The sequence below is a fragment of the Antedon mediterranea genome, chromosome 6 (assembly GCF_964355755.1).
Source record: "Antedon mediterranea chromosome 6, ecAntMedi1.1, whole genome shotgun sequence".
In the NCBI taxonomy this organism is placed as follows: Eukaryota; Metazoa; Echinodermata; class Crinoidea; order Comatulida; family Antedonidae; genus Antedon; species Antedon mediterranea.
In genome coordinates this window covers 27,918,530-27,946,523 of record NC_092675.1, presented here as the reverse complement: position 1 = coordinate 27,946,523, position 27,994 = coordinate 27,918,530, and the positions used below count along the sequence as shown (strand labels likewise).

At 32.3% G+C, this 27,994-nt stretch overlaps 1 protein-coding gene across 1 annotated transcript; it reads right to left on the bottom strand.

Moving 5' to 3' along the window:
* Positions 1-27: 27 nt before the first annotated feature.
* LOC140052684 (dedicator of cytokinesis protein 7-like) lies at positions 28-26,951 on the bottom strand. The gene is made up of 41 exons (XM_072098367.1): positions 26,901-26,951; positions 24,280-24,388; positions 23,871-24,046; positions 23,455-23,653; positions 22,939-23,157; positions 22,314-22,399; positions 22,051-22,117; positions 21,085-21,312; positions 20,626-20,782; positions 16,350-16,567; positions 16,017-16,110; positions 15,648-15,810; positions 15,222-15,345; positions 14,570-14,782; positions 14,060-14,161; positions 13,763-13,849; positions 13,274-13,490; positions 12,848-13,006; positions 12,226-12,479; positions 11,524-11,619; positions 11,171-11,317; positions 10,664-10,777; positions 9,895-10,205; positions 9,016-9,334; positions 8,233-8,415; positions 7,714-7,861; positions 7,401-7,497; positions 7,119-7,218; positions 6,495-6,629; positions 5,882-6,034; positions 5,475-5,633; positions 4,850-4,962; positions 4,172-4,352; positions 3,905-4,048; positions 3,658-3,789; positions 3,257-3,391; positions 2,635-2,815; positions 2,109-2,254; positions 1,766-1,909; positions 1,212-1,321; positions 28-1,039 (listed from the first exon to the last, which is right to left on the bottom strand). The coding sequence occupies exons 1-41, from the start codon at positions 26,942-26,944 to the stop codon at positions 856-858; spliced, it is 6,348 nt and encodes a 2,115-aa protein (XP_071954468.1). The 5' UTR covers positions 26,945-26,951; the 3' UTR covers positions 28-855.
* Between the last annotated feature and the right edge of the window lie 1,043 nt (positions 26,952-27,994).

Below are 27,994 nucleotides of genomic sequence, written 5' to 3'. Positions count from 1 at the left end.
ACAATTTGACAATTTGATACAATAATGTTCAATAGTTACTTCTATAATAAAATAAACAAAATCTTATATACATTGTTAAATGTGTATTTAAACTTTGGTCAAAACATTTGGTTTTGAGGTGATAAGGCAGTTAGTAATGACTTGCATAATTAGTAAAATGTTAAAAGAGTATATTGCTTATTTTGCTTTTGAGATTAATAATATTGACAAAAAAAAGAAATTTTTAACTTAAGAATTTATGGGCTAGTCATATTGTTGACAGTTAGTTTCATAAAGATAATACTATAATACTAAAAGAACATGCAATACTTAGTGCGTGTTAGTTTTTTTAGGTGTTCATTTAAAACAAGTTTTCAAAAAAATATTAAAAAGTTACAAACAACAGTAGGTTTCACCTTATTATATAACAAATAGATTGTGACATATGACCATTTTATCACAACTTGGTCGGTCATTAATACTTTTAAACAAAAGAAAAATTATAAAACAAACACACACCCACACACTATGTGCTTTATTGCACTCACTCAGAAAGTCTTTACTCCCCCCTCCCCCACCCGCGTTAAAAAAATGGCATATCGCATGATCACCACCAACTGAAGTGTGTGTGTGTGTGTGAGTCGGTATGGTCGTCATAAGTACCTCTACTCTGAGATTACGCACATATTATTCACAACATAACAGAAAAGTCAATTTTCTAAACAAATCAAACATTCTTTTAAACAGCACTATTGTATCTTCAGACACTAACATTCACAAACAACAACACATAGTGCAGCATATGAATAAGGCAGGTTCAAATATCTTTAATTTCTCCAGGCACAATATAATACTTTCTACGATAATTCAACATTTTTAAACATGTATGCTTTGCAAGTCATTTACACTACAGAAGTATGGCGTGGCCACGGGATCTCGGTTAGCAATTAACGGCATTAGACGATCGGTGAAACGATGGTAGTTACGCTCCAGTTCCTTTTGATATTCCTTCTGATCGGATGCTATGAGCGTTTTGTTTTTGCGTAAAGCATCGCTGCATCTAAAGATAAAAAATATGTGTAAAAATGTTACTGCATGGTCATAAAGAAATTGAAAAAGTATTTTCTCAGCAAAACATTCTTAAACATTTCTTTTGTATAGAAAAAAAAGACAAATTTTTGGGACAGCAAATACATTTTTTGGGGAAAATACATAAAAATTATAATAGTTACCTTTTTGAGAACTCTTTAAAACATATCCTAAGTTTGTTGTGTTGCTTATCTAGTGGGATCTCTGCTGCTGCTTTATCTCCCAAGAACACTTGGGCAACTTCAAAGGGACCCTAGAAAATAATGTTAAATATAATTATACTTCGACTAAATTTTATTTTATGTTAAATTATGTTAAAATTTACACAACATAAGTGACAAAATAAATAATTTGATACGTAATTGACGATTTCAATAACTTTATTGTTAAATTTTTACTCATGTTTTGTGGCGTTCTCTTCTTGTTTTGTAAATAGTTTACCTTTTGTATTGTTATACATTTTTATATATTTGTAAAACGAGCAATAAATTTCCAAAAGGATTATTAAAAGATAATTTGAATTTGAATTTGAGTTGTACTGAACAATATTCAGTGATTAATTGTGTTTTAGAACAAACAAGTAACATGTGTTTTAGATCACTAATTTTTCTCTGGACTACAATTATACTTGTGGTTTATTGAAGCCCAAGTTAGTAATAACTACTAAACTCTAATGGCATTACAATACTGTACTTACCTGGTTTACTGTAGTACCGATGCAACCCTGTAAGACCATTTGTAGGAATTTAGGATCTGGTGGATCTTGTATGGTTGCCTGTGCTAATTCTAACATCTTCTTTTGCATATCTTCAATTGCTACTTCTATTGGTCTCAACACAATCTGTTAAAAACATCAAGACAGTTTTCAAACTTTAAACAACATACAGCCAAAACAAAAGTGTTATTTATAGTAAATAGCTTTGTATATTATAGACATTTACAGTATAATTAGATATTTATATTTAAATTAGAAAAAGAATTATCTACTGTACAAACAAACATATTTTAGTTATTATTTTAATAATAAACCACGAAATTACCTCTTCCTTGTGTATGACAGTACAGCGAGTTTTGACGTAAGGAAATGCGTGCGACGTCGTCAAGATTGTTTTACGTTTATACTGTTCATGTAATTCTCCATGAGCTCGGCCTTCTTGTGTGAAAGGAGTTGCAAATACAAAACGACCTGAAAACAACGTAGAATGAAATTAAAATGTACGCATTTCTAGTTGAGTTAAAATATCTTTATCACTGCCCACTGTAGGGTTAAAAAGTGGAAAACAGAAATAGGGTTTCTCATTCTTAATTGCTTTTATTTATTTTATTTATTTCAAGGATTACTTTTATTTTATGTGAAGCGCATAGAGGCCTTAATGCTATATACGCTTAAAAGTTATATTTATTTTACAAAAACAGTAAATTCTAATGTAATGGAATTTAAATTTGAGCTGTAATATTCTAACAACACTGAATAAGGGACCACGGAGGAATAAGATAACTATAATAAACACTATCTATAATTCCCTTTAAATAAACAAACAAGTAACATTTTCAGCAGCGACTTACGCAAGTTATAGCTTTTGTCAAAATGCGTCCTTCGGATGTCGTACTCAAACGACTCAAAGTACGGCTCCACATACGTAACTTGAATGTACGATTTGAGAGGATCAAGCGTACTAACGTCAACCTTACGAGAATCTTTCATCATAACAAGGTTTTCTTCTCCAAACCGGTCCTCATAGAAATTCTGAAACAAACAGAAAACAGTTCATATTTTCATAATACAACTACAATTACCTTATTCCAATTAGAAACAAATTAATGGCATTGAATGTATATACATGATGATGCAGTTCATATTATTATAATGGAGAGCTCTGCTGTAGCAAAACATATACAGTAGACATTCCCAATACCAGACTCAAACTCTTTCACAAAATCAGACTTTTCTTAAAGTCCAAAAGGTCCCAAATTTATGTTTACCAATAAAAACACATTCTGAATACCAGACTCTCCAAAAAACCAGAATATTACGCCAGGTGTCCAGTATTGGGAGAGTTGTTCTTTTTATGAGAGAAAGTGAGTGTGTAACAGATATTTACTTTTTATTATTAGAACATATTTACTTGGTACTATGTATTAACATACACAGTGCAAAGTTCTTTACTTTGATCTACGAAATATTTACCTGAAGTCGATGGGCAATTTCTGGCAGTTTAGTTATTTTTGGTTCCTTATAGATGAACTCCTCGCCATCTAGATCTCCAAATTTGGTCCCAAAATAGCCAACACGGAAATAAGTACCGAACATTCTTTTCTTGTCCTGAAAAATGATGGAAGATAAATATTATTAACATAAAGTCTATTAATGAAAAAAAAACTGGAAAATGTATATAGATGATCTGTTATTTTATCATTGTAATGTGCCAATTTTCAAAAGCAACAATTTCTAAGAGATATTTAACAGATAAAATTAATTGAGGATGGAGGCACAGCTAATGGCAGCTAGTTTTAAATGTCCTTATATCATTTCCTCTGTTTTATCGAAAAAAATTTAATTATTTAATTTATTAATTGAATATAACTCACCAGTTCTACAATCTTGTGAAATGCATCACATAGCTTGCTGTGGATGGTTGACAGTCTGTTGAAGTTCCTGTTGTTTTCATGGATTGGGATCAGCACTTTGTAAACCTCATTCACCACTTCATAAAAACCACCCTAAAAATGAAAAAAAAGTTGATTAGCAAACGTGATTAATAAAATAATTAAAAAGTTTATTACTATTAAAAAAAATCCAAAAATAGTAAATAGTAAAATGAATTGTAATTCTTACCTCAGTAAAGAAAGTAGCAGCCTGCTCTAGAAGGCCTACTAACCCACTCTCTGTAAAGTATTTACCAGAACATATACCCTCCTCATCAGGTGACACAACGTCATCAGACACTGCACTCTCCTCAAGAACATTTGAAGAGATTTTCTAGTAACAAAAATTTACAAATCAGGATTTATTTAAAAACTGATAATGAATGAATGAAAAATGCAATTATTTATTTCTTGATGTTTAACAATTGAAATAAATTCTAGGCTCTTTGGTACATACCTCAAATGCCACACAACCTACAGGGAGATATGGCCTATCTTCCTGCATGTGTAGATACTCTGTGACTAGGCCAGCACAGTGAATTAAACACATAGCAGATTCTACATGGTTCCCTTGTTTCATGTGCATACCAGCCATGTTTTGAAGCCATGTCAGGCGTAGGTCAGGAGAATTTTGGTATCTAAAGGAGAAACATATAAACGTCTTATGAGTGAGTGGCCGAGCGGTTAAGACAGTGGAACCATAATCCATAGCCACAAAATCAGCAAGGGTCCAGTGTATGCATATTGCTCGTGTGCACTTTAAAGAAACTAGTACATCTTTCGAGACGAGTAGGGGGTTACCCCGGTGTACAAGTTCACACACACTGTCGTGGACAGAAGTAATAGCGCCGTAGTTGGCTGTCGATGACACGATGTGACCCTTAGGGGAGAAGAATGTTGTTGAAAAGGTGTAACATCTAAGTCCACAGAGCTCTGATCTTCATGAAATAGCGCTATATCGGTCGGATTATATATATATTATGTGGTAGGTAAGTAAATATTTTATTCTTTACCATGAGATAACTTTAAATTCTGAATTCTATTAATTGATTATTGAATTATTAATTTGATCAATCTTTTATTTAACCAATTGGTGGTTTAAATATGTGAATATAATTAAAGACATTTGACATACCCTTTGGCAATTCTATACATAAGGTCCATTAACATCTCAGGGTCTTCCTTAAACTCTTTCATCTTGACAGTGTCAGACAGAATCATATGTAGATTGAATACAAGATTGTGAACCTGCAAACATTTTAAATTACACAAATTAATTCAGTTTACTTCAACCAAGGCAATCTAACAACAGGACACTGAGCTTGCTTTGCCAAGATAGGAACTTTTAACAATCCTTTGATCTTATGTCTGGCTGCGACAAATACCAACAGTACTGTACTATGTACGTATTCTCTATGATGCGCGGTATTATTTATTTGATAAAACCTTTGATCTCCAAAGCTCAGCATCCTATTGCCAGATTGCCTTGCTTCAACCCCTACAATACAAATCACTAAAATATATTGATGGAGGTTATTTCACAAAGAAAACATTTAACCAGATAACATTTTGACAGGGCATCCAGAATAAAGAAACATTTACAGTATTCTACATTGAATTTTAAATTTGTTTATACATTTATTAATATAAATAAAATATACATTCATAGTATATATAATGCAACATTCATATACTGCTATTTCATGAAGATCAGAGCGTGGATTTAGATAAAATCATCTTTAAGGGATTCCCCTTCTTACCTGTTCTGGAAACGTGGTAAGTCTTAGGTCGGCATCCTCATCAGCATACATCAAGATGGTCTTTAATGACTTGCGTAGGTAACCCTCGTGAAAATTGGTTACTGTACCAACAAGATGTGACAATGACATTGTCACCTGCATTTTCACTCTTGCAAAGTTCTGCAAAAATAATAAAAAATTGGAAATAAATTAATACAAAGTATACAATTTAAATGTGGGTTTGTTATTGTTGTTATTGAAAAATCTTGGTACTGCCTCTGGATTTGAACCCTGGTCTCTGGACAGCAGGCATGCACTCCAATCAGTGCCATGAAATATTACTACTGTTTATACACATAAAAATAATTTAAATCAGCTTGTATTTCTAAACTAAAGAGGACAATGACTGTGTCCTATAGAAAACTTACATTGCCAATTTCAAAATTCTGTCGCATCAGAAGGTATAGGGAAGCACTAGCGTGTGAACGCACAGTATCGATGCATGAACTGCAGTGCTTAAGGATACGAAGACAAAGGTCAGCGCACTGTTCAGTTTCATCTTCAAACAGCAGCCCTGGATACTGTAAAAAATATAAAATATTAGTGTTTGAATGGACAGTACCAATAAAAGCTACTGTGTGTAAGTACAAAGAGGATAAACCCTGGATAAATCATATTTGAAAAAATGTCTCCTGTTTATTTAGTGCATCAAAACGTGTAAAATTAAAATTATACTTCCAAAAACTTATTCTTTCTTCCTATTTTGTTATATATTTATGAATTTTGTCAGGATTTTGATTTCACTAGGCGCATATCGATTGCCGCATAGCCACACGGGGTGTCGTGAAAACGAAAAATTCGCATTCGATTTGTCGGCGCCGGACTGGAACAGATGTGACTATCTGTTCAAGCATATCATATAGTAAATAAAGCAGACGAAAATAAAGCACACTACAATATATATCCGTTCAGGATTCATATATATTTTGGGATATCCCAAGAATGCCCAGTTTTGGAAATAGAAGACCACAGTACACATACCTTAAATACTAGAGACCTCTGTGTTGCTAATGCATTCTTGAGGACTACTACACTTTGGTTACACTGCAGCATGTGTAGAAGAACTTGCATAACACTACTTAGTACACCTGATAGGTTTTCCTTGGATTGGATAGACTAGGGAAAAGAAACACAGTTAACACAGTATTAAAAGAGTAAATTCCTTTATAATTTTACCATTTTCATAACATGTTTAGTATGGAAATAAATTATTAATATGCAGCTTTTGTAAACTTATTTTACAGAAGCTGCATAAGACTATTGGGTACACCTGAATAGACTACAGACAAGGGAAAGTGTTTATAGATTAAATGGCTATGATATACTATGAAAAATCTTAAAAGTTCAATTATTATGTATAAAAGTCCTTTATTGTTTAATAATATTATTGTTTAATAATATTAACATTATATTATTATTCATCTGGGCTGTTATATGTTTTTTTATGATATTAATTTATCTCCATTATAATATGTAAAGTAATGTAATTTATTACTGCAGGGTTTGTTCATGGAGAGCTATAAAATTGTATAGCTTTATGGTTTGTTCATCTCAAGTCTTATAACTTTCATATTTTGTAATGTGTCACTATACAGTATACTTTACCTGTATAATGAGTTCTAAGGAATCTAAGATTGACAGACTGACTTCTGCTGATAAACAGCCTTCTAGCACAGCATCATCTTCTAACTCGGCTTTTGATTTACTAAAAAATTAATAAAAACATTTATACATTCAAATATTATTTGAAATCATGTTATGCGTTAAAACATTGAGAAATAAGTTGTTATAAATAACTTGTTTCTCCGTTGTTAAAACAATGAGAAAATATGTCAATGACTAAGAATATTTTTGTTTGATGTATTTCTATACACTTCATGCAATTACCTTTCAAGTATTTCATTTGTTTGTCTGAAGTGTGTTAAATCCTTCCTCCACCTAACTCGTTCTGACTGACCGAGGGCTGGACCTGAAGCAGTTCGATCTAAATGACATTAAAGCAAAACAAACAAGATTTGAACATTTGTGTTTTCATTGTTATTCCCTTATCTAGAAACAAGACCCACCTGATGACGACCTATGGTTGCAAACACGAACCCAATAAATATTTTCACAGATTAATTATTTTATTTTATCTCATAAACAACGTTTGTGAGAATCAATCACTAGAATAAATGAGTATAATGAGTATTTTGGTTACCAAAACTAGAGTACATGGCGCTTCTTCTTGATATAAACTCGCTCCTGGCACTTGCTGAACCCAAGATGGCGTCCTCTAACCTCTGCTTAATATCATTTGTCTTCTTCATAGATGTACGTGAAAGTTTCTTGATGATTGAAGTCTTGCCCTAGAAAAAAAAAAACGCAAAATATGTATATTAACTACAGCTGATTACATATATTGTGAACACCTTTCATTGTGTGGTGGTTTTTTTATCATCAAAATAATATTTATAGATTTGCTAAGAATTACATCAATATTAGGTTAGAAAAAATCTGATTTGACATCTTAATATATAAAGAAAACCTAAAAATCCTTCTATTTATATCATTTTATATAATAAATAATACTTTTTACCTTATATGTATATGCTATCTTTAAACATATTCATACAAAAAACACAATGATAAAAAAAAGCATCATAAAAATGTATTTTAATATCACTTACAGAATAAAACATATTAAACAATATTACAAACTCTATTCTAAATGATATACCTTGTATTCAAAGCAGCAAAGGCAATAATAGAAAACATCTAGCAGTTGTATAAAGCGCTGTACACCTAACCCTGACCACCATTGCTGGAGTGAAGAAGCTTCAACATTCTTCACAACCCACATAAAGCACATCAGCAGATCTTTGGTAGATTCCTCTGTCATACGAGTACTTGAGGACTGTCGCTGAATTAAAGCAAAGAAGTATACAAGTTTGGCGGTTTTGTTTCTTTTGTTCAAACAATTTTGACCAAGGCAAATTAACAACAGGAGGCTGAGCTCTGGAGATCGAAGGGTTTATCTGTGGATGCGACACGATCAGTTCATGCCTCTTAACAGACACTACGTGCCGCAGAAATCATTTACATAGTACAGTAGTTGGTATTTGTCAGACATACTGGAAGATCAAAGGACTGTTACAAGTTCCTATTTTGGCAAGGTAAACTCAGTTTCCTGTTGTTAGATTGCCTTGCTTTGACGCACAAGCTTATTAAAGGCTATGTCATGTAGCATTTTCTAAAAATGGTTTAATTAGTAGAATAAATCAAACTTGAGATGTTTAGCAACATTTTTAGTAATTTGTTTGTGTTCCATGTTTTAAGTGATGAACTTTTTGTTTTTATTGGCTATAGGAAAAAGAAGTAAATTATGGTAAATAGTTTATATAATTTTTTATATATAGATATAGAAAGAAGACATTAAGTGTGAACGATTACAAGCTGCAGCAACAGCTAGGGCAAACTTAGTAATTGTAAAAGGGCTCTAAGTGGTTTCAATTTATGTTACCTGTACAGATCCAACTGAAGCATCCTCTGCCATGGTCACAACACTAGTACCTGCTATTGCCAAGGCAACAGACTTATTAATGCCCAGCCCACTGTCATCATCCTCTTCAGCGATTCCGAACATAAAAGAAGGTCGTAGCTTTGGGCTAGCATTCGTGCAGTTGAATTGTGGGATTGCATCCATAATGATGTCTAGCAGTGGTAGATACAGCGAAGCGACTCGCATACGGGTTGCAATGTCTATGTAACGAGGATCGCAGTCATGTGATGCAAGCAGATTAGCAATGATGTCTATTGCTTGCCGGTGATTGTTGTTATTGCTAAAAAAAAATATAAGAATATAAATATAGTCATATTTCTAAAAATAAAATTTGCTTCACTTTATTCATCAATTTAATTTAACATAATTATTTTTTTTTGGGACAAAAGTTGGCTTAATGTGTCTAGTGTATCACACAACAAATTAGTTTGATGTATTATTATATTGCATGAATAAGTAAATATTATACAATATTGTTTGGTTATATGGCCAAAAAAGCTGTTGTATTGCAAAAAAAACTACATTATCAAAAAAAATGTGATATGCCTATATATGTACACGATGATGTCATATCACTACTATATTTGGGCATATCTCTATCATATTTGGGTACATCACACATTTTTGTCAAACTAGTTTTATAGTGTAGACAGAGCTTTAGTTAACTCATACTAATACTGAATATATGAAGACTTTGATAAATCCATGCTTTACCCAATGATGTACTGCACCCTTCTACTTTATTAATGGCAGGACAATAATGGAGAACCTTTTACATATACATTTAAAATTTACCCTATTCCAATTACTAATTATTTGAAAAAGCTGATGAATTCTTACTTGGTCAAAAGCATTGCTGACAAGTCCGACAACAAAAGTCCCGTCAGAAAATGACGTTGTTTGAACTCGTAGGAAAGCTCAGACTTGGCGTTACTCTGCATCTCTCCAGATGTGAAGTACGAAGACAGAGAACAGAAGGATGTGGTGCTAATGATTGACAGTGTGGGAGAAGGAGGGTTTGTGATGAGCGATGGACACAGAGGAAGGTTAAGGGTAACATAGTGCTCATGGCTGCAGACGACACGCAAGAAGTCTAGCTTTATCTGTGCTAGTGGGGTTGGGTCTGTTAATGTTACCAGTCTATCGGCAAGCTGAAAAAGATCCAAATAAACATTAAAATTATATATCATTTCATCAAAAGCATATTTATTAAAAATATTTTATTGGCATACTCACTAGATACAAAGGTTATACATTGGCTATTGTTGGGATTGATACAATATTGGATAAGGACTTAAAAATGGAAGTACAGTGTACACATCTGGCTCGTGTGCATTTTAAAGACCCCATGAACATCTTTCGAAAGATTACAGGGTTACCCCGGACTGGTGCATTCAGCCCCTGTCTTTGTAGACATACGAACGGACGCCGTTTTGTGGCAGCACTCAGCGCACGAAGTGACCCTTAGGGGAAAGGAAGGTGTGGTATATGTCTGCAATTCAACCCATTAGGCTGCAAGTCGCAGATTATTCTTCCATTTACATTTACAATAACAAATGTGTTCCTATGTCAATTACAACATCAAGGAAAATCTAATATTTATGCTTACTGATCTGAAATATCCCTGAATCTGTTTGAAAACAAATCCTCTATCCATCAGAGTGAAAAGATCTTGAATGAAAAAAGCCAGATGAATATTCAAAAGACTCATTGCCCTTGCTTCCTACAAAGAAAAAATGAAAACAGTTGTTATCATTACACATTCAATTCATAAGCATGGGAACATAACTGATATGGAAGACTGGTTTAATGTTTTATGAATATTAGTATGCTTTAACTAAAAAAAACTGTATATATGAATATTTAGTGTTACATTCCAAAATGTATTTTAAGCGGGGAGAGGCAGTACATGTCCATAACCATTGTCACATGTCTTGCATTTCTTTTTCTTTATTGTATTTGTAAGTTTCATATGGACAGTTTGTTCATAAGGTCACAAGCATATCACTGTTTTAATGTACATATAACCGTATATTGACCATATATTTGTATATGGTATATTCAAAATGAGCTTGATGTGTACTGTATATTAAAACCATTAAACTTCCATCAATACCTTTGAATATCTGGCTAGTATTTCAGTACCAACCATGTTAACAATAGCTTCAATGTCGGAACAAAAGCTGTCTGAAAATCGTTCCCTACGTGGCAAGTCCTTTAGTTTTATCTCATCACTGTAGTAATATTGAGCCATGCTTTTAATCTATTAAACAGGAGAAAATATAAATATACTTTATATAGTGATCAAATATAAAATTAATTATTAACCGTCCCTGGAAAATTTATTTAAAACCCTTTACGAACTCACAGCAGCCACGGTGCTGTGCCTACACAGATAAAAAACAATCCTCTAGTCTATTCAAATAGTGTTTCAAGCTCTTTTAGAAAATATTAAAATACATTTCTTACCATTATATCAAAGAAAAACCAGGCGTGCTTAAGTGCTTGGTCCTTCGACCTCCCGCTGCAGATGCCTAGCTGGAGGGCCAGCTGTTCATGAACCAACTGGAGAGGAAACAAGAAGAGAAGTGATCAAAATATACTGCTTTATTTTTCAGAAATCCCAGATTCAGAAAGACCATATCAGCAAAAGATTTTGTATTACATGTAATCATTTCATGGTCAGATTTTGTAAACATTCTGATTATTTTTTTATTTTTTATTTATTTAGGCAAACTGCCAAGGATAACCATAAGCCAATTCATTCACTATCCTTCTTAGAGGTGGCAATCTTGTTCAAGACAAACATATACACAAGATGCTTTACAAAAACAAAGTTTTTGGGAGTCGAGTTGTAATTTGTCATAAGAAAAAATCCTGATATAAAACAGGACTGTTGGTAGCCAAGCATCATACCCACAAAGCCACAATTATTTTGTATGACATGTCTTTATAATGGGTTAGCCTTTGTTTAATTCAAAATGTACTTAGGTAAATAATGTTTTTATTCGTTAAATAGGATAATATTTTCATTTGTTGAATGTCTTCTATAAAACAATTAATTTCCATTTCTTTTTCTACTGAGTGATAGCTTAATATGGTGAACAATAAGATAATCATAAATAATAATTTAATTCAAATTATTAGCTCCTGTAAGGCTTATTTTCTCACCTTGCGTGGAGGAGAGCGCCCTCCTAATCCACGTACTGGAACATTACCCATTCCTGTTTCAGAATTCGGTTGTACTACCTTTGCAGAGCCGTATCGGTCAGGCGCAACTCTTGTGTGCATAATTCCACCGACCTCATCATCTGGTGATTGTGGCATACTACTTCTGCCTCCGTAACTGTTGCGCTGCCCTGGTGACTTCAAGTTCATGCTGTGAGATTTCTTTAGGCTACTGTAGCTACCAGATGGTGATAGACCTGTGGAATAAAATATTCATTTAGTTGGTTAAGACACAATCCACAAACATAATGCACATTATTCATATTCTGTTAATAAAAAAGCTTTACTTAAGTGTGTTGCCATATTTGCTGCTGTATGACGTATTGCATTTATTCATTCATTTGTTTATTAAATAAATAAATATTCAATAAATGTTCTCTACACATATATTAAAAACACATAAAATAATAATTATATAAACACTTGTAATAATAATAACCAATAAAAAACATAGTATGTGTGGGATAAAAGAATTGAATTTATTGTGAATAAGTATAATTTACATTATATTAAATAATGAAAATGCATTGCATTTTGTATGTGATGCAGAAATAATGTTTCTCACCAGCAGGTCTTGGTACATCTTCTGGAGGTTTGAAGACATGCTCAATGTAGGCAGCTAGCAATGTATTGCGTTCATGATTGTCTTTACTCTTGTCCAGTAAGCTGTGTATCCTCTCCACAATGTTAGTTAATGACTCAAAACAGTTGGAGCTCATTGTCACTGAAAAAAACAAAACTTATTTAATAACCCTGGATACTGTAATGTACTGGTCTTAGCAGCCACGTATTGTTTCTGAGCGTGTATTATAAAAGAAAAAGCAAAACAATAATAACTTGAATTGCATTTAATACTTGAATAAAAAGTTTGAAATATAGAATAAAGATGGCTTCCCTATGTTTGTAGTGTAGTTTGTTTTATATCATTTATCAAAACTTTGTAAACACCATGTTTTCTAAAAATGTACATTGTGTAAACTATTTAAATTACCTAATTGACCTGATATCACAGGTGATTTGACCATCATAAGGAAGAGCTTGTCCAGTAGTAGATGCAAGAATTGGACCAGAGGTTCAGGCCGGGCCTCAGAGATGACCTTCACACTCTTATTTAGCTCATACTCCATCTTATCATTTGGAATAGATTTGGGAATGACGCCTGCTTCTATCGAGTGGCATAACCAGAGGAATTGGTCAAGTTTATCATCCTAAGACAATAAAAAAGACAAATTAAAGATGTAAGTGAACAAATGTACATATATATCTTAAAATTGAAAAAAGAAAGTTAAAAAATGATTGGTATCGCAACAATATTGTTTTCAATTATATATTTGGCAGTTTATCTTTGTATGATGTGTGTTTGTAGTACCTGTACTAGTACCGATATCTGTACATTGTGTTTCAAATATATTTTTGGCAGAGTTTGCCTTCCATAATTTCCACAATAAGTTGCACTTCCTATCATTAACTTATAATTTACCTGTGAATGAATGGAGGATACAGCTTTTACAGACACTTCAAATATTTTCTTCTGTCCATCAACCCATTTCATATAAGGTAGTTGAGTCTGTAAGAAATAGAAATGATTATATAAACATGGGCCTAGCAATTATTTGTTTGTCTTCTTATTTATAGGTCCATGGTATGAACATTTAGACAACGATAATTGAGTAAGTAAAAGGTCAAGAATTGAACCAAGCAATTTGACATGCAAGCATGTTAACCACCAAGTCACTACTTTACTGCATTGGATAGAAAACAATAGTATAGTACTTACATCTGGTGACAGCATAGAGTAGGCCTTTGGTAGTTTCTCTACTGACACAGGCAAGTTAAAATTTCCAGTTTGTAAGCGCTGATTACGATAGATAGGTAACCACTGCAAGAAAACAAAATTAACAATGAGTTTTAACTATTTTTTAAAGCTTTACAAATTTACATAATTCATTTTATGTATCTAAATACTGTGATGCTATGGATTACAAATATTTTGATTTGTTGTGGCTGTTTTAGACATTTTCTTCTTGGAGGATCTCCCAAAAATCCGAGCAATGGACTTAAAATGATTCTGTCTATCTGTCTTTTGTCTTTCTACTGTCAATGAGACATTTTGCTAGGTTGTTTAAAAGTGGGTACTATATTGACTATAAAATGGACTATAAAACACAATGCCAAAACTTGCTTAGTTCTATAAACACACTGTATATGGAACATTTATCGGACATTTTGTGCTACAGAATGATAGTGCGAAACAAATAATAAATAAAAAATGAATATGAAAACTCACCGTGTATCCTATTGGTGTTTCTATTTGTGTGTTGTCCTGTTTCTTCTGACAGCTGATATGGTAAAACGTGAACAGTAAATGGTTGGAGTCCTCCAGGCTTGGTGGTAGACGGATCTTAATCTCCTCATAGAAATCAGGTGTTTTGTTGTGGTAGGTAACAGAAGAATACATTTCATGCACAAACTCTGGACTGCTTGATTTTCCAAATATACACTGAAAGAGGCAAGTATTTATTTTTATAACTACTAAATCTATTACTACAGTATTATTATTAGTACTCAAACACAAAAATAGTTGAAGTTTTGAAGGTTAGCATATACTCAAAATATATTGGGTTATCAGCCTATATACATTAGCTCACAATACCACAAATAGTAATCAACAGAGAGTAGTAACATTTTTTTTGGTGAAAAATTCAATACATATAATGCGCAATTCAGCCTTCGGGCTGGCATGTTTTATATCTTTGTTATTCTTTATTGAATAAATACCATTACGAATGAATTAATAAAAAATAAATAAATTTTAAAAGTGTCTAGAATTATTTTTTATATTTATTTTGTTCTACATTGTTATTTCAGCAAGATGAATGCATGAATAGCATTTATTATCAGTTTTGTGGAGAAGTATGTGTTAAAAATTGTTAACCTACCTGCAATGGTATGCTGTCATCTTCACCAGATCCTTTCAGTAATTGTACTTTGATGGCAATATTTCTTGCAGACCCAGCACGACCAGAAAAGTTTAGGTTTAGTGGGTAAATATACATGATATTCCTATAAATAAGGATAAGAATAGCGTAATAACAAAGTGGAAGAACAGAGAACTTTAAACCAGTCCCTACTAACTGTGCATGACACTGTTAAGGATGACACCACAATGTCTGAACACATCTGTTTCTGACCAAATCATTGTTTTTGTTTGTTCTTCAAATGCACTGATGGACTATACAACCCAAAAAATATAGAAATGTTTCTAAACTACCTTTCCTGATTGACAGTCTGCTTGAATATTAAATGATTTCTGACCACACCATAAGAATTGAATAAAATGTAAAATATATGTATCTTTATCCTACCTGTAAACATTGTTTGGCACATAAACATCTCTGGAGGGAAACTCTTGCATCTCCCTTGTAGGACGTGTTCTCATATCTGGATACGGTGTAACCTGGTAAAGGTCAGGGGTCAAGCAGTATGATGACGGTTCCTGGTGTTTTGAGATGTCTAATTTTAAACTACCTGAATAGATAAGTATTACAGAATAGATGTTAATATGAACTTGATTGATTTATTTAATTTAAAAGTTTTTAACTTTTTAATTAAATTTCAGAATAGTAATTCAAAGGAACTAGAATGAGAGTTGATCACCATTCTCATACCTACAATTTTGAAAGCAGTAAGCCAAGATCTAAAGATTGCTAATACAACCTTTATTCACTACTTACCTGGAATACATTTCAATCGTTTCAAAATTGAAGTTGGCCTTTTTAAGTCTGCTAGAAACTTGAAAAGGTCATCATCACTCAATTTATCTCCTTCCTATAAAAAAGAATTGTTAACTTTTTTAAACAAGACAAACAAAACATATTTCTTTTAAAAAGTTTTCAGTAGTACATCACATAAAATTAAAGAGTATATTGAATTTCCAAAATATCAAATACAAATTAATTATTCTATTGGCCTGAACCAGAGTATCTTATAGTTATTATTAAATTGCCCAGTAATAACAGAAATATAAAATCTACTGTAACATGGACAATATTTAAAATTCAACTTGCCTGCTTGAAAAAACTTGACACAGTAAGCGTTACAGGTTTGAAAGCCGATATGGTTCCAGTTTCGTCATCACCACGATAAAAACTTCTTCTATCAGAACTGCTACGCTTTAGGCTTCCACCAGTAGAATCATTACCTTTACGAGGCAATGAACCGTGGCTGGTGAGACCAGCGAGACCCTTCTTTCTTGCTTGATCATCTAAGCTGTTAGTGCGGCTAACTGTGGTGTAAAAAATTCCATAAAAAATTAATACACGTTAAGTTAGAAGTTGGTATATTAAAATCAAACAATTCAATTTGTAAATTTGTATTGTTTTTCTGATGATGTTGATGGAATGTTGATAGCAATGTTGATGAAAATGTTGATGGCAATGTTGATGGCAAGGTTGATGGCAATGTTGATGGCAATATCGATAGCAATGTTGATGACAATGTTGATGGCAATGTTGATGACAATGTTGATGGCAATGTTTATGGAAATGTTGATGGAAATGTTGATGGCAATGTTGATGACAATGCTGATGGCAATGTTGACGACAATGTTGATGGAAATGTTGATGGCAATGTTGATGAAAATGTGGATGGCAATGTTGATGGAAATGTTGATAATGATGTCAATGATAATATTGGAATAATACTGAAATATTTATTTAATGGATCCACAATTCTTAATACTTTTGTATTACTGGAAGCATCAAAACAGTTTTGAAAACTTACTAATTTAAACTGAATACAATTGTATTAAAATCAGTTTGTTAGCTTATCTACATGTTATTCATGTCAACAAGCATTCTATTCTCTACAAAATGTCAACGAGCATAACTATTAGGTTAGCTATACAGTACCTTATTGTAAATCTTACCATAAATATAACTTGCTTTACAGTAAGATATGTATATGACTAGTTATGCTTGGTTCCCACTAGGATTCAACGTAACGACTTCGACAAAAACATGACTTGACCAATCACAACCGATGGAATATTCGAACTGTTGTGTTGCGCTTACGTTGTTGCGTTGTATCGTAGTGGAAACCAAGCTTTAGCATTCGCTGTTTGTTATGTAATTCAACATAGCATACCCAAAGCATAACAAACAAAAATTGATAAGAACATAAAACAAAGAAATATAGCAGGCGATTATAAAACATAAAAATATGAAAACTGGATAAAATTATTAATTACAAATAATAAAAAAAATATTAAAAAATCAATAAACAACATATTTTAGTTATTATTATTAAGAATATATTTTAAAAAAACCTTTAAAAAAAATTATCTCCCCATCTGTTTAATATATATTAATATAGGCCAATAAAATAATCAGCCAGGGTAAACACAACCTCAGATGTACAGTTATAATATTGTAATATAAAACAAACTAGCAAGAGGTTGAGCAACTTAAAAAATCCATACTTTGCTTACGAATATTTGGAAATGCCAGTCCAACTTTATTCAATTGAAATGGCTTTTATGTATTTTCCATAGTAGTGTTTGAGTAAATAAAGAAAACCGATGTTGTCATAATTGAAATTGAGGTATGTAATAAAATGCTATTTTTGTTTGCTTTCTATCAGATATTTTATAGAAAATTACAATGATATCCATTTTTGTATGCTGCTAATATTGATAACAATTTGCACAAAGTAAAAAAAAAAAAGATAATAGTATGAAATTATATATAACAAATAAAGATATGGTTGCCTAGTAATTTAAACAAGCCAAAAACTACGTGGTGATATCTCCTAATTCCTTGATTCTCATTACAAATATATTACAACAATACATAATATGGCAACATAATGATATGCGCTAACGAAAAAAGAACTTAAATCAATAATAGAAATAAATACATAAATAAAACATAGACAAGGACAAGCTAACATCAGATATAATAATTTCAATCTAGTATTCTTTACAACCATGATTCAATAATAGGTCGGTTGCTGCAGTAGTAAAATTGATTATCTCACCTTTTCTACAATAAAACAACCCTAGCAACATTTATATGTAGTCCCACATTTAAATATAACATTACTTTTAATGCAAATACCATAGCATATATCATATAAACTGTGTCTTATTTTACTTACTTTCGACAACTTCAATGTCATTAAAAGCTATGGCAATAAAATGTGGTGGAAAGGTAAAAAATAATTATAGTAGCAAACAAGCAAGGCTTGGTGAACGCAAAAATAATAGGTAAAGAAAAAAATGTGTTCTTGTGCAGAAACACCATATAAATTTCAATAATATCATAAAACAAAGGCATGCATAACTAAAATATAATAGGTAATGCACATTATCAGTGTTAATACTATTGTGGAAAAAATATTATCATTTTCCTGTTGGGTAGAACTATAAATACCGAACGACATGTGATGCATAATTAACCAATCAACTGACACACTCTTATCTATTCATTCTATAAGTTTAGAACAATTTTTGTTTTCTGTTTTTAAAATTTCAGGAGGTACAGCATTCTATTATTATGTAATGATTACTTTGGGTTCATCATAAATTAGACCTTTTTAGTTTGAACCTAAATTATAAGTATCAAAATCAAGATTTTACTTTATTTTATTTACAATTCCTTATTGGTAATTATCTGTAATTTTAATTAATGTTTATAAATCAGTAAATTATGTTTAAATATTGGATTAAAAAGCAAAACAACATTCTGTGAGTAATTCAGCAAAATAAATTACCAAAGAAAAAAATTGTATTATATTCTTTAAATATAGTAATATATTCATTTAAAAGATAAAATTAGTGGTTTTTTTTCTGTTAAAAGCATTAAATTACGATTCAATCCCTGACTTACAATTGAGAATTTCAAGATTCAAACTTTGCCTTTGTCTTTGCTTATTCGGCATTGAACTAGTCGGAACCTCAAGAGAAACTGAAGTGTCACAAAAGAAACCAACAAGATGCATTTATAAGTATGACAAAAGTTATATTTAAAAAAGATCAAACATGCATTTGGGTGTCTACTATTCAGTATACTAAAATGCAATGCAGAAGGATTTTCTATCTATTCATATTTCATGAGTTGAAAAGTTAAGAAACATATGTCTATTCTAGTTTTATGAGGATGGCTGCCAACATTTAACTATTTTTTTAGTTAGCAATGTTGAGCTGCATATATCTATTAGCAATTTTCTTTACAATGATCGCAATAATATGAGAAAGTAAAGGAATTAAAAGTATGTTTATATATTTATAATTTGGAAAAATATGTTCGATTATTAATTTAACAATTTTATTTATCTGTTAAAGAATAGTTAAAACAGCTCTAGAATTGTATTAACGTTATAGTACACTGCCATCCCACCAAACCGGAAGTTTAGTGCACAAGGAAATAATTAATATTCTCAAATGCGAATGATACAAAAATTAAATTCTATTAGAACATTCAAAGTCAAACAGTTACCAGATAAAAGTTATTATTAAAAAGTAGAGAAAATATAATTATAGTTCCATGATACAATTAACTGCATTTTGGAAGAAACCATTAAGTGATTAGGGGAAAATAAATAAAGGTCAAACGATGCACTGATTCCCAACTTACAAGTGTCCAGCAGTCCTAGATTAAAACTCTGCCGTTTCAGTAGACTTGATGCTAAGATAAAAGATGCAGTGGTTAGCATAGTAGACTATTACTAGCCACCTGGATGAATATGTTAATTAGCTTGTTAAACCTTGTGAAAACATTATTTATTGGAAAATAACCTTGTACAGTTATTATATATATTTTGAAAAAAGTGAATTTAATTGTTTTTTTGTGACATTTGTTATACTGTTGTAGTAAATTTGAAAATGATTATATATTATATAGTTTGATATTGTTGTGAAGTTTAAATAATTAAAAGTGATCTTGATTGTAACAAATATGAATTAATTATTTATACTAATTATTGTTATTTAAGAAAAGGTAATTATACTGTGAATATAATCATAAACTTGTGATGTTTCTGTGCAAACTGTATAATAGTATTTACATTGATCTTTTTGTAGAAAAAATAGATTATTATCAAACAATGTGCAATAAAAAAGTCAATATGAATTTTTTTGTGCTTTTCTTCACACACTTTAACTTTCTCTTAGAAAAATAATATAAAACATGAATGAAAAATGATATTAACAATTATGAAAAGAAAACCCAAATATGATCAAATTCTATTGTTGCATCTGCAGATGATTATTAGCAATTTAGGTGATATTGCTCTTTTCTAGAAAATCAGTACTTTAAAAAAATTTATTTGTGCAATTTATTTTACCTGATGTTTTGGTAGATTCACCATTATCCGATTTTCCTAGGCCCTGTGAGCCATTTATGACGTGCATGAGATCAATGGCCGTCCATGCAAAAGGCATTCGGTAGGCACCAAGTTTCTCACAAAAGTACTTGGCGTTGGCTTTCACTTTTTCTAGAACCTAAAGAAACAAAACAAGTTTATTTATTACTGGTAAAATTATCTTACTTAACAAAGTATATGATACTGCATGGAGGATCTCTATGGATACTGTGATTTAATTTTTACTTCCTCTTTGAAATTAGACTTTAAGAGGTTAAAAATCCAAATGTCATTAACACGCAATACAGTAAGTCGATCAAAATGACAAAACATGAACATCAAGGGGAATACATAATCTTGTATAATTTACCAAAACTCTGAAAAATATCAATATCACTCTTGATATTTAATTTCATGATTTGTCTCATAAAAAACTCTTACCTTTTGATTTTGACTCTCTGACTCTTTCATATAAGGATCTGCACATTCTTGTATGTCTCCTTGCTGTAAAACTTTTTCTAATTTAATTACAATGTATACATCAGTAGATGGGTAGGTTAATGAGAAGACGGCCCCACGTGCCATCGTGGAAACGTCGGGATAAGAACTTTTGTTAATCATTCCTTTGATTGCATCAGAGTTCATATCAAAATAAAAGTTTTCTGATACCTGGAAAAAAAAGAAATGAATTTGAATTTATTCACTATCCTAAAACTATCTTAAAAGTGGCAATCCTGTTCATAAGACAAACATATAAAAAAGATTCTCTACATAAACAAAGTCTTTATTACAAGTCTTTAGGAGTGAAGTTGTAATTTGTCATTAGAAAAAATCCTGATATCTGATAAGACTTGAACCCAGAAACCCTTGGATTGGTAGCCAAACATCATTAAACCACAAAGCCACAACTCCACTTCGAAAGCATAAATAGGCAAGCGTTGATTAAACTTTGGAACAAGACATCATAGAAATCCAGTTTAGTCTATGTTGGTTGTATGGGACATCTTCATCAACTTAATAGCATAGACTAAAGCAATGAATAGATGAATAAATAAGTGAAATGAATGGACAAAGGAATGACTGAATGAAGAATAAATAAAAGTGTATACATGAATGAAGTGCCATAAAATGTAGAATGAAATCAAGAAACTATTAAGTTTAAGATTCAGATTTAAGATTGCTTTAGATTGTCATTAGAATGAATCCAACTCATTATTTCTTTACAAACTGCTGAATAAGGTGTCAATGCATTTAAAATTAATCACAACTTCAAGCATTAGGTTTCACTCAAGAATCAATTATTACTATAAAATCTACTGGCTTTAAAGAAGATTTGGAACTTTGATATCTAACACCAGTACAAATTCTAGTTGTATAAATGGAAGCAGAGGCTGCTGTTTAACTTACCTTCTTTTTCTCCTTTGAATCATAAAGTGCCATGGTAGCAAACAACGGCTCTATTTCCAACTCAAGTCTATAAGATTATTTAAAATATGGTAGTGATATGTCCAAAAATGGTAGTGATATGACATCATCATGTCCATATATGGGCACATCAAATTTTTTTCACATAATGTTTGATTGTGTAGACAAAGCTTTAGGCAAGATGGCTAACTCACTGTAAATTAACTTTGGTAGTCAAATTAAACATAAAATAATATAATATTTACTTTAACTGTAAGCATTTTATCAATAATCTTGAGCCAAAGTGTTCAGCTGGTACTACAACTGACGACCTTCTTTCTATTGCATCCTCCTAAAAAGAACAAAAAACAATTTATATTAAAGAGGTATTTATTGTCCCCCTGAAAAATAAATTTTTAAAATGTTTGTTGTTGAATATGCCATTTTGATGTCATATAATTGCTATCCACTTCGACCAAAAATTGGATATAAACAAAATTTATTTACCTGAAAAAACTGTAATTAAAAACGAAAAAAATGTCAAGTTGGCTGCCAGCCAATGGATCTTTGGTTGAATTTAACCATTTACTATGTTATGTTATTTTTCTTCTTTTTTTTTCCATGAAAGTGACTAACTAAAAAATAACCTATTCAAAGTTTGATTTAATTAATCTTCCTTTTTAAAATTTTTTTTTGGGGGGGGGGGGGGGGGTGTGACAATACATCTTTAAATTTTAGATTAGATATTTGAAAACCAAATAAAACCTGCTAGGGCAGTAAACATAATCATAAAACATTTTTCGAAATAATGTAATTTAACTTCTAGGTGTCTATCACAAACACTTCTGGCTAAATATTCCACTAAATTTGAATCTATCTAACCCAACCTACCTCGTCCATTGCTGGGTACAGCGTAAACAAGTCCAACTTCCTATCTTTATTCCTATTATCTGTGTTGGTGCTATCCTGTTGGTCTATCGGAGCATGGTCAAGTAGTTTCGGTAGCAGGTCATCAGCTTCTGTTGATTCCAAGTTGAATATATTAGATGCCCAGCTACCTCGCGGTGTCCGTTCCATGTGAATTGAGCCCCTTCTTATTTCTAGTTCTTGCTGTATAAGAAAATATCAATAAAGGCAATTACAAAGTAGTTAAATTCTAATCTTTGATTTTTAGCGTTACTACAGTTTTGCACCGAACCGGATTACATTACATTTCCTATCCTTGGCCCCTGAAACTATACTTGGTCACATACAATCATTTCAGTCACAGTCATACAGCCCTTTCCTATGGTAATAACAATGATGGAAGTTTTATAAGAGTCACAGTTATTCCACCCAGGACCATCAAAGGTATGTTTGGACATCAAGTCTTTTAGATAATTGTTAATAAGTTATTTTTATACATACCAATTCATCTTCATCAATAAGTTCAAGTTCATCCACTTCAAACATATTATCATTCTTTTCTATCAGTTCATCCTGTATTTTCTTCAGTTTTTTCTTCTCATGACCTGTGACCTTATCTTTGTATTTCCGGCTGACCAATGCCCACTCTGATGTGTATAGTTTAATACAATCTCTTACTTGCAAATCAGTCACCAATTGTCTGGACAAAAAAAAACATTAGACAATAAAATCTCTAAATTACAAAGACATAAAATAATAGTTTGTGATTATCACATTTTCAATTGTGGCTTTTTATGTACATTAGTTGATACAAGGATGTAGACATTCATTGAAAAGAAAAGAAAATGTGTTATAGAATATCCATTTTCTAATATCAAAAACATCCTTGTCTGAACATAACCAATAAATTTACTTACTCTTCATCAGGCAGGGCAGGTTTAACTGTTCGACATGTGCGTTCAGACGTGGTCACTTCTATGTCATCATCCGGGAATTTTAAGAGGTGAGGGCAGTCATCACTCTGGATTCGGTAGTGGTGCTTCTCCAAGTAGGCCTCAAAATCAGGAGGGTCGACAATCTCCGACAATGAGGCCTATAAAAGAAAGAATATTTATAAGTTAGTATAATCATCAAAAAACCTAAGTTTGTAAATATTTTGTATCTAGCCATTTTAATTGACTTAATTGAATTAATTAGTATTTCTTTCAATTTTAAATTAGCAAAATTTGTAAAAAAATCCCTTAATTTAATTAGTATACTGACTAGGCCTAGGCCTCTAGGCTAGGGCCTATACTGTAAAAAATTTAAATTTACTACAGTACGTACCATCTGAGGGTGGATGACAGATACATTGGATATACTTGATGCTCTAGAAATACTGCTGGGGGTAGTTTGGCCCGAAATCTGACGGCGAATGTCTGCAGCTTGTAAGTTTCTATATTAATGAGAAAAAAACCATGGAGTAACTCCATGAAAAAACAAACAAAACAACAATTTTCAAGCAATTATAGGCCTAGCCTAATTTCATATGAATAAATTAATTAATATTAAATAATTAATAGCCACACGCAGGCCTTTTTTAGGACAATATTGTAGTTCTGTCATATTTCTACTTTCTTTCTTAACTGATTGAACATACAATTCTTGACCCTATTACTGCTGTAGTCGTCTGTGCTTTCGCACCCTAATCTCTCGAACCTGGCGGTGATGGTGAGTGACCGTCCCGCCGTGGGGATATGACCGGTTGGGCCGCCGACAAGTTGAGCCGCCGGTAATTTCTATGAAACGCCCAGTGCGTCTTTTACGACATTTCGCGTAGTGATAGAGGGGTGTCCTAGTACATAAGTTCATGGTCTTTAGGTTTATTGTGTCATGAAAATAAATAATAATTACATACTACAATTTTGTCGGTTTGAACCGCCATAACAACACAGCAAAGGAAAGTAGTCATATTTAATAATTTAATTGTTTTTAATCTTTCAAGGTAAAAATGCAGTGCACTCCATAATATTTTTCTCGCGTAAAATCACGTTGTCTCTCAGGACTAATAGAGTATTGATACTCTTCGAATGAGGTTAAATAATTATTGTTTTTTATCTACTATCTTTTAATAATAATATCATATTTTATTGAATTTTACAATGTTAATACACAAAATATTTTACTAAAAAACGGTGATTTTATGCAATTATTTTACCGAAAAATGGAGTAGGCCTAGTTCATACAACTGCCGCCTAAGGGGGCAACATGTTTACGTAATTTTTGGCTAAAAACGATCATTTTCGGTCATGTTTTAGGCCTTATATTTTGGAATCTACAAGTCAGATATTCATAATTATTTCTCTTTAATTATAATATTTAACTAGATTTGAACTCGTCACTACGGACGAGTTAGGTTATCCGCAGAGCAAACGCCACGTGCACGTCATACGTTAGAATATTGCGCAGAGAAAACCATTACGCCATTGAAAAAATGTTAGTGCGCTCTCTATTTTACGTCACGTCTAAGTATACACAGTATACACTATATATTGTATACGTACATACATACAGTTCAGAATAGGTGAAAATAAGTGACCAAAGTTAATGACGCTTTTGCACATGACGACGTCATAAAAATTTTTTAAATGGTGAATCATGCGAAAGATAATTGATTGACCTAGACAATATAAAGAAATGAAGGGCAATGGAATACGGATAAGTGGAGATGCGCTCTATTAAATGTGATGAGCTAAGACGAAAGTGAAAAAAATCCTATATTTTATATTTGAGTGGCCATACGATGACGTCACAATGTCCGGTTAGCTATATTGATGCATGATTCGATATCTACAACTCATCTACTTCCAGAATCTGTAATTTTAAAAAAGTTCACCACGTAGTTTAGAATCTATGACATTTTAAAAAAAGGCATAATTTTCACGAATTTTTGAACTTTTTCATCAAAAACGCGCGCAAATTTTTCAATTCTACGTGCTCGTATGACGTGATTTTAAGTCAAAATTGTTTGAAAGTTGGTAAATCTACTAAAAAAAGACAGGAAAAACAAAAATCAAGCCAAAAAATGATGTTTTTGCACTACGTGCGCACGCGCGCGTAAAAAAATTGCGCACGTGTGGTAATTTTTGAAATGCTCAAAATGACATGAAACGCGTAGAAAATTGATTAGAAGTTGATTTTTCGTATTTTGAAATTTTAAACGCGCGTGCGCGCGTAACTTTCTCCGCAACATGCCATTTTTAATCCATAGAAAGTTTGCGCTTAATATGACTTAAATTTTCACCAAGTTTCAATACAAAATTACTTTTGGTTTTTAATCTACGATCAATCATTGAAATTCATAAAATTGCGCGTAACTTACGCTGCGCAACTCAGACTGGACCGAAAACCTTATTACGACATCTTCAGATAGAGGTCAATCTTCTGATAAAGTTATACAATGTTATGTTAAGAAGATTTTGAGATACACGTGCAACAAAATTCTGGGAAAGAAAGAAGAAAAAAGAAAAAAAAGAAAAAAAAAAAGATCCTGACAATAACAAGGGGTTATCCGCCAAGTGCGGATAACCAATAATATATACTAAAAACCGTGATCTATAAACTTTGAAATATACATCGTTATATCTAATAATTAATATAAATAGAACTTCTATTAAATAGAAACGAGCACCGGCGAAAGTAAGCATTTGGCGTTTCATAGAAAATAACGTTTTTCTGGCGGCGGCTCAACTTGTCGGCGGCTCAACTTAGCCTAATCCCCGCCGTGCACGTACGTCGACGAAGTCAAGTTAGGGTTAGGCCTACTAGGCTAGGCCTAGCCTCTAAAGGCTAGCTATTATCGGCCTAGGTAAAACAGCGCCTACCAAATTAGATATAATTTGAAACTACACATTTCCGTTATATTATACAATGTCATATTAAAGGTAAAGTTAAATAAGAACGCTTACTTGTTAAGTTTCTGGGCGAAGGCTCGACGACCTGAGGTCGCCATTTTGTTGACTTCCGTATCTTTTTGTCGCCCTCTCTCGCCAGCTACATTTTTGGTAACATTTTGAGGCATATTCAGAGCGTCATTCTGACAACTGGAGCATTCTCTACTTCTCTACGGAGTGCCATTTATGCCTTTATTAACTTCAATAATAGAAATAGTATTACGGTAACTGTGGACCCAATTTATTAACATACCAAACTGTTTAAAATAGAGCTGCAAGGTCCCCGGAAATTACATATATTTTTTACTCGGGGTATCCGTCGCATCCGGGTCTAGGACTCATTTTCTCCTCCTCCTCCATCTGGACACTATTGAGTAAAAAGTGCGATAAAGTACTACTCCTCCCTTATTCGTTGTAGTATTGAGCTGGGATTTGGCATGAATATACTACAGGAACATGTCCTCAAAGCTATAGATTTTTAAATTTCAAGCCGGATGCAGCCATATGATGTTCTCGAAGATGGTACCATATAGCCGTATTTTGGTAGCGAGGTTATTGATGTGTATGTGACGTCACATCCCGTCTTATAACGTCATTACAGCTTCATTTGCTGTACACCGAGTATCGCACATTCGTGATTGTTTTTTTCAAACAACATGTATAAGAATCTGCAGTACCCCACCATGCTTGGGGCTGAGCAAAGACAATTTTGAAAAATAGAGCTGCATAGGTTCCCACCCGAAAAAATGGCACTTTACATGATTTAAAATTATATGAAACAAACTATATATTATAAGACTCACCAGGACAATAGAACTTGTCCTCGGAAAGTGCACTTATTTATTGAAATATGAAATTAAATAAAGTCTCCAGTAGGCTACTAGCCCACCGTTGGGGGAGAGGTAATAATAATGAAAATAGCCCAGAATTGCACTTTTACTATACATAATCACCTATGATAATTATGATAATGTTAAAATTCCAACTATCCAGATGCGACTTCAAAATTTTAGGTGGGGTTTTCTACTTTAAAACTCGACTTCGTATATGCCTAAGATCTAGCCCGGCGGCGGATATTAGTCTAAGCTTCGAAATTGGTCTATAACTCG

What these genes read in the sequence shown, in the direction of transcription:
- LOC140052684 (XM_072098367.1), bottom strand. Translation starts at nt 26,944, where the DNA reads ATGGCGACCTCAGGTCGTCGAGCCTTCGCCCAGAAACTTAACAA. An exon ending in AGAATTTTGAAATTGGCAAT is followed by an intron (nt 5,634 to 5,881) that starts GTAAGTTTTCTA and finishes TTATTTTTGCAG; the next exon opens with AACTTTGCAAGAGTGAAAAT. An exon ending in AAATTGCCCATCGACTTCAG is followed by an intron (nt 2,816 to 3,256) that starts GTAAATATTTCG and finishes TGTTTGTTTCAG; the next exon opens with AATTTCTATGAGGACCGGTT.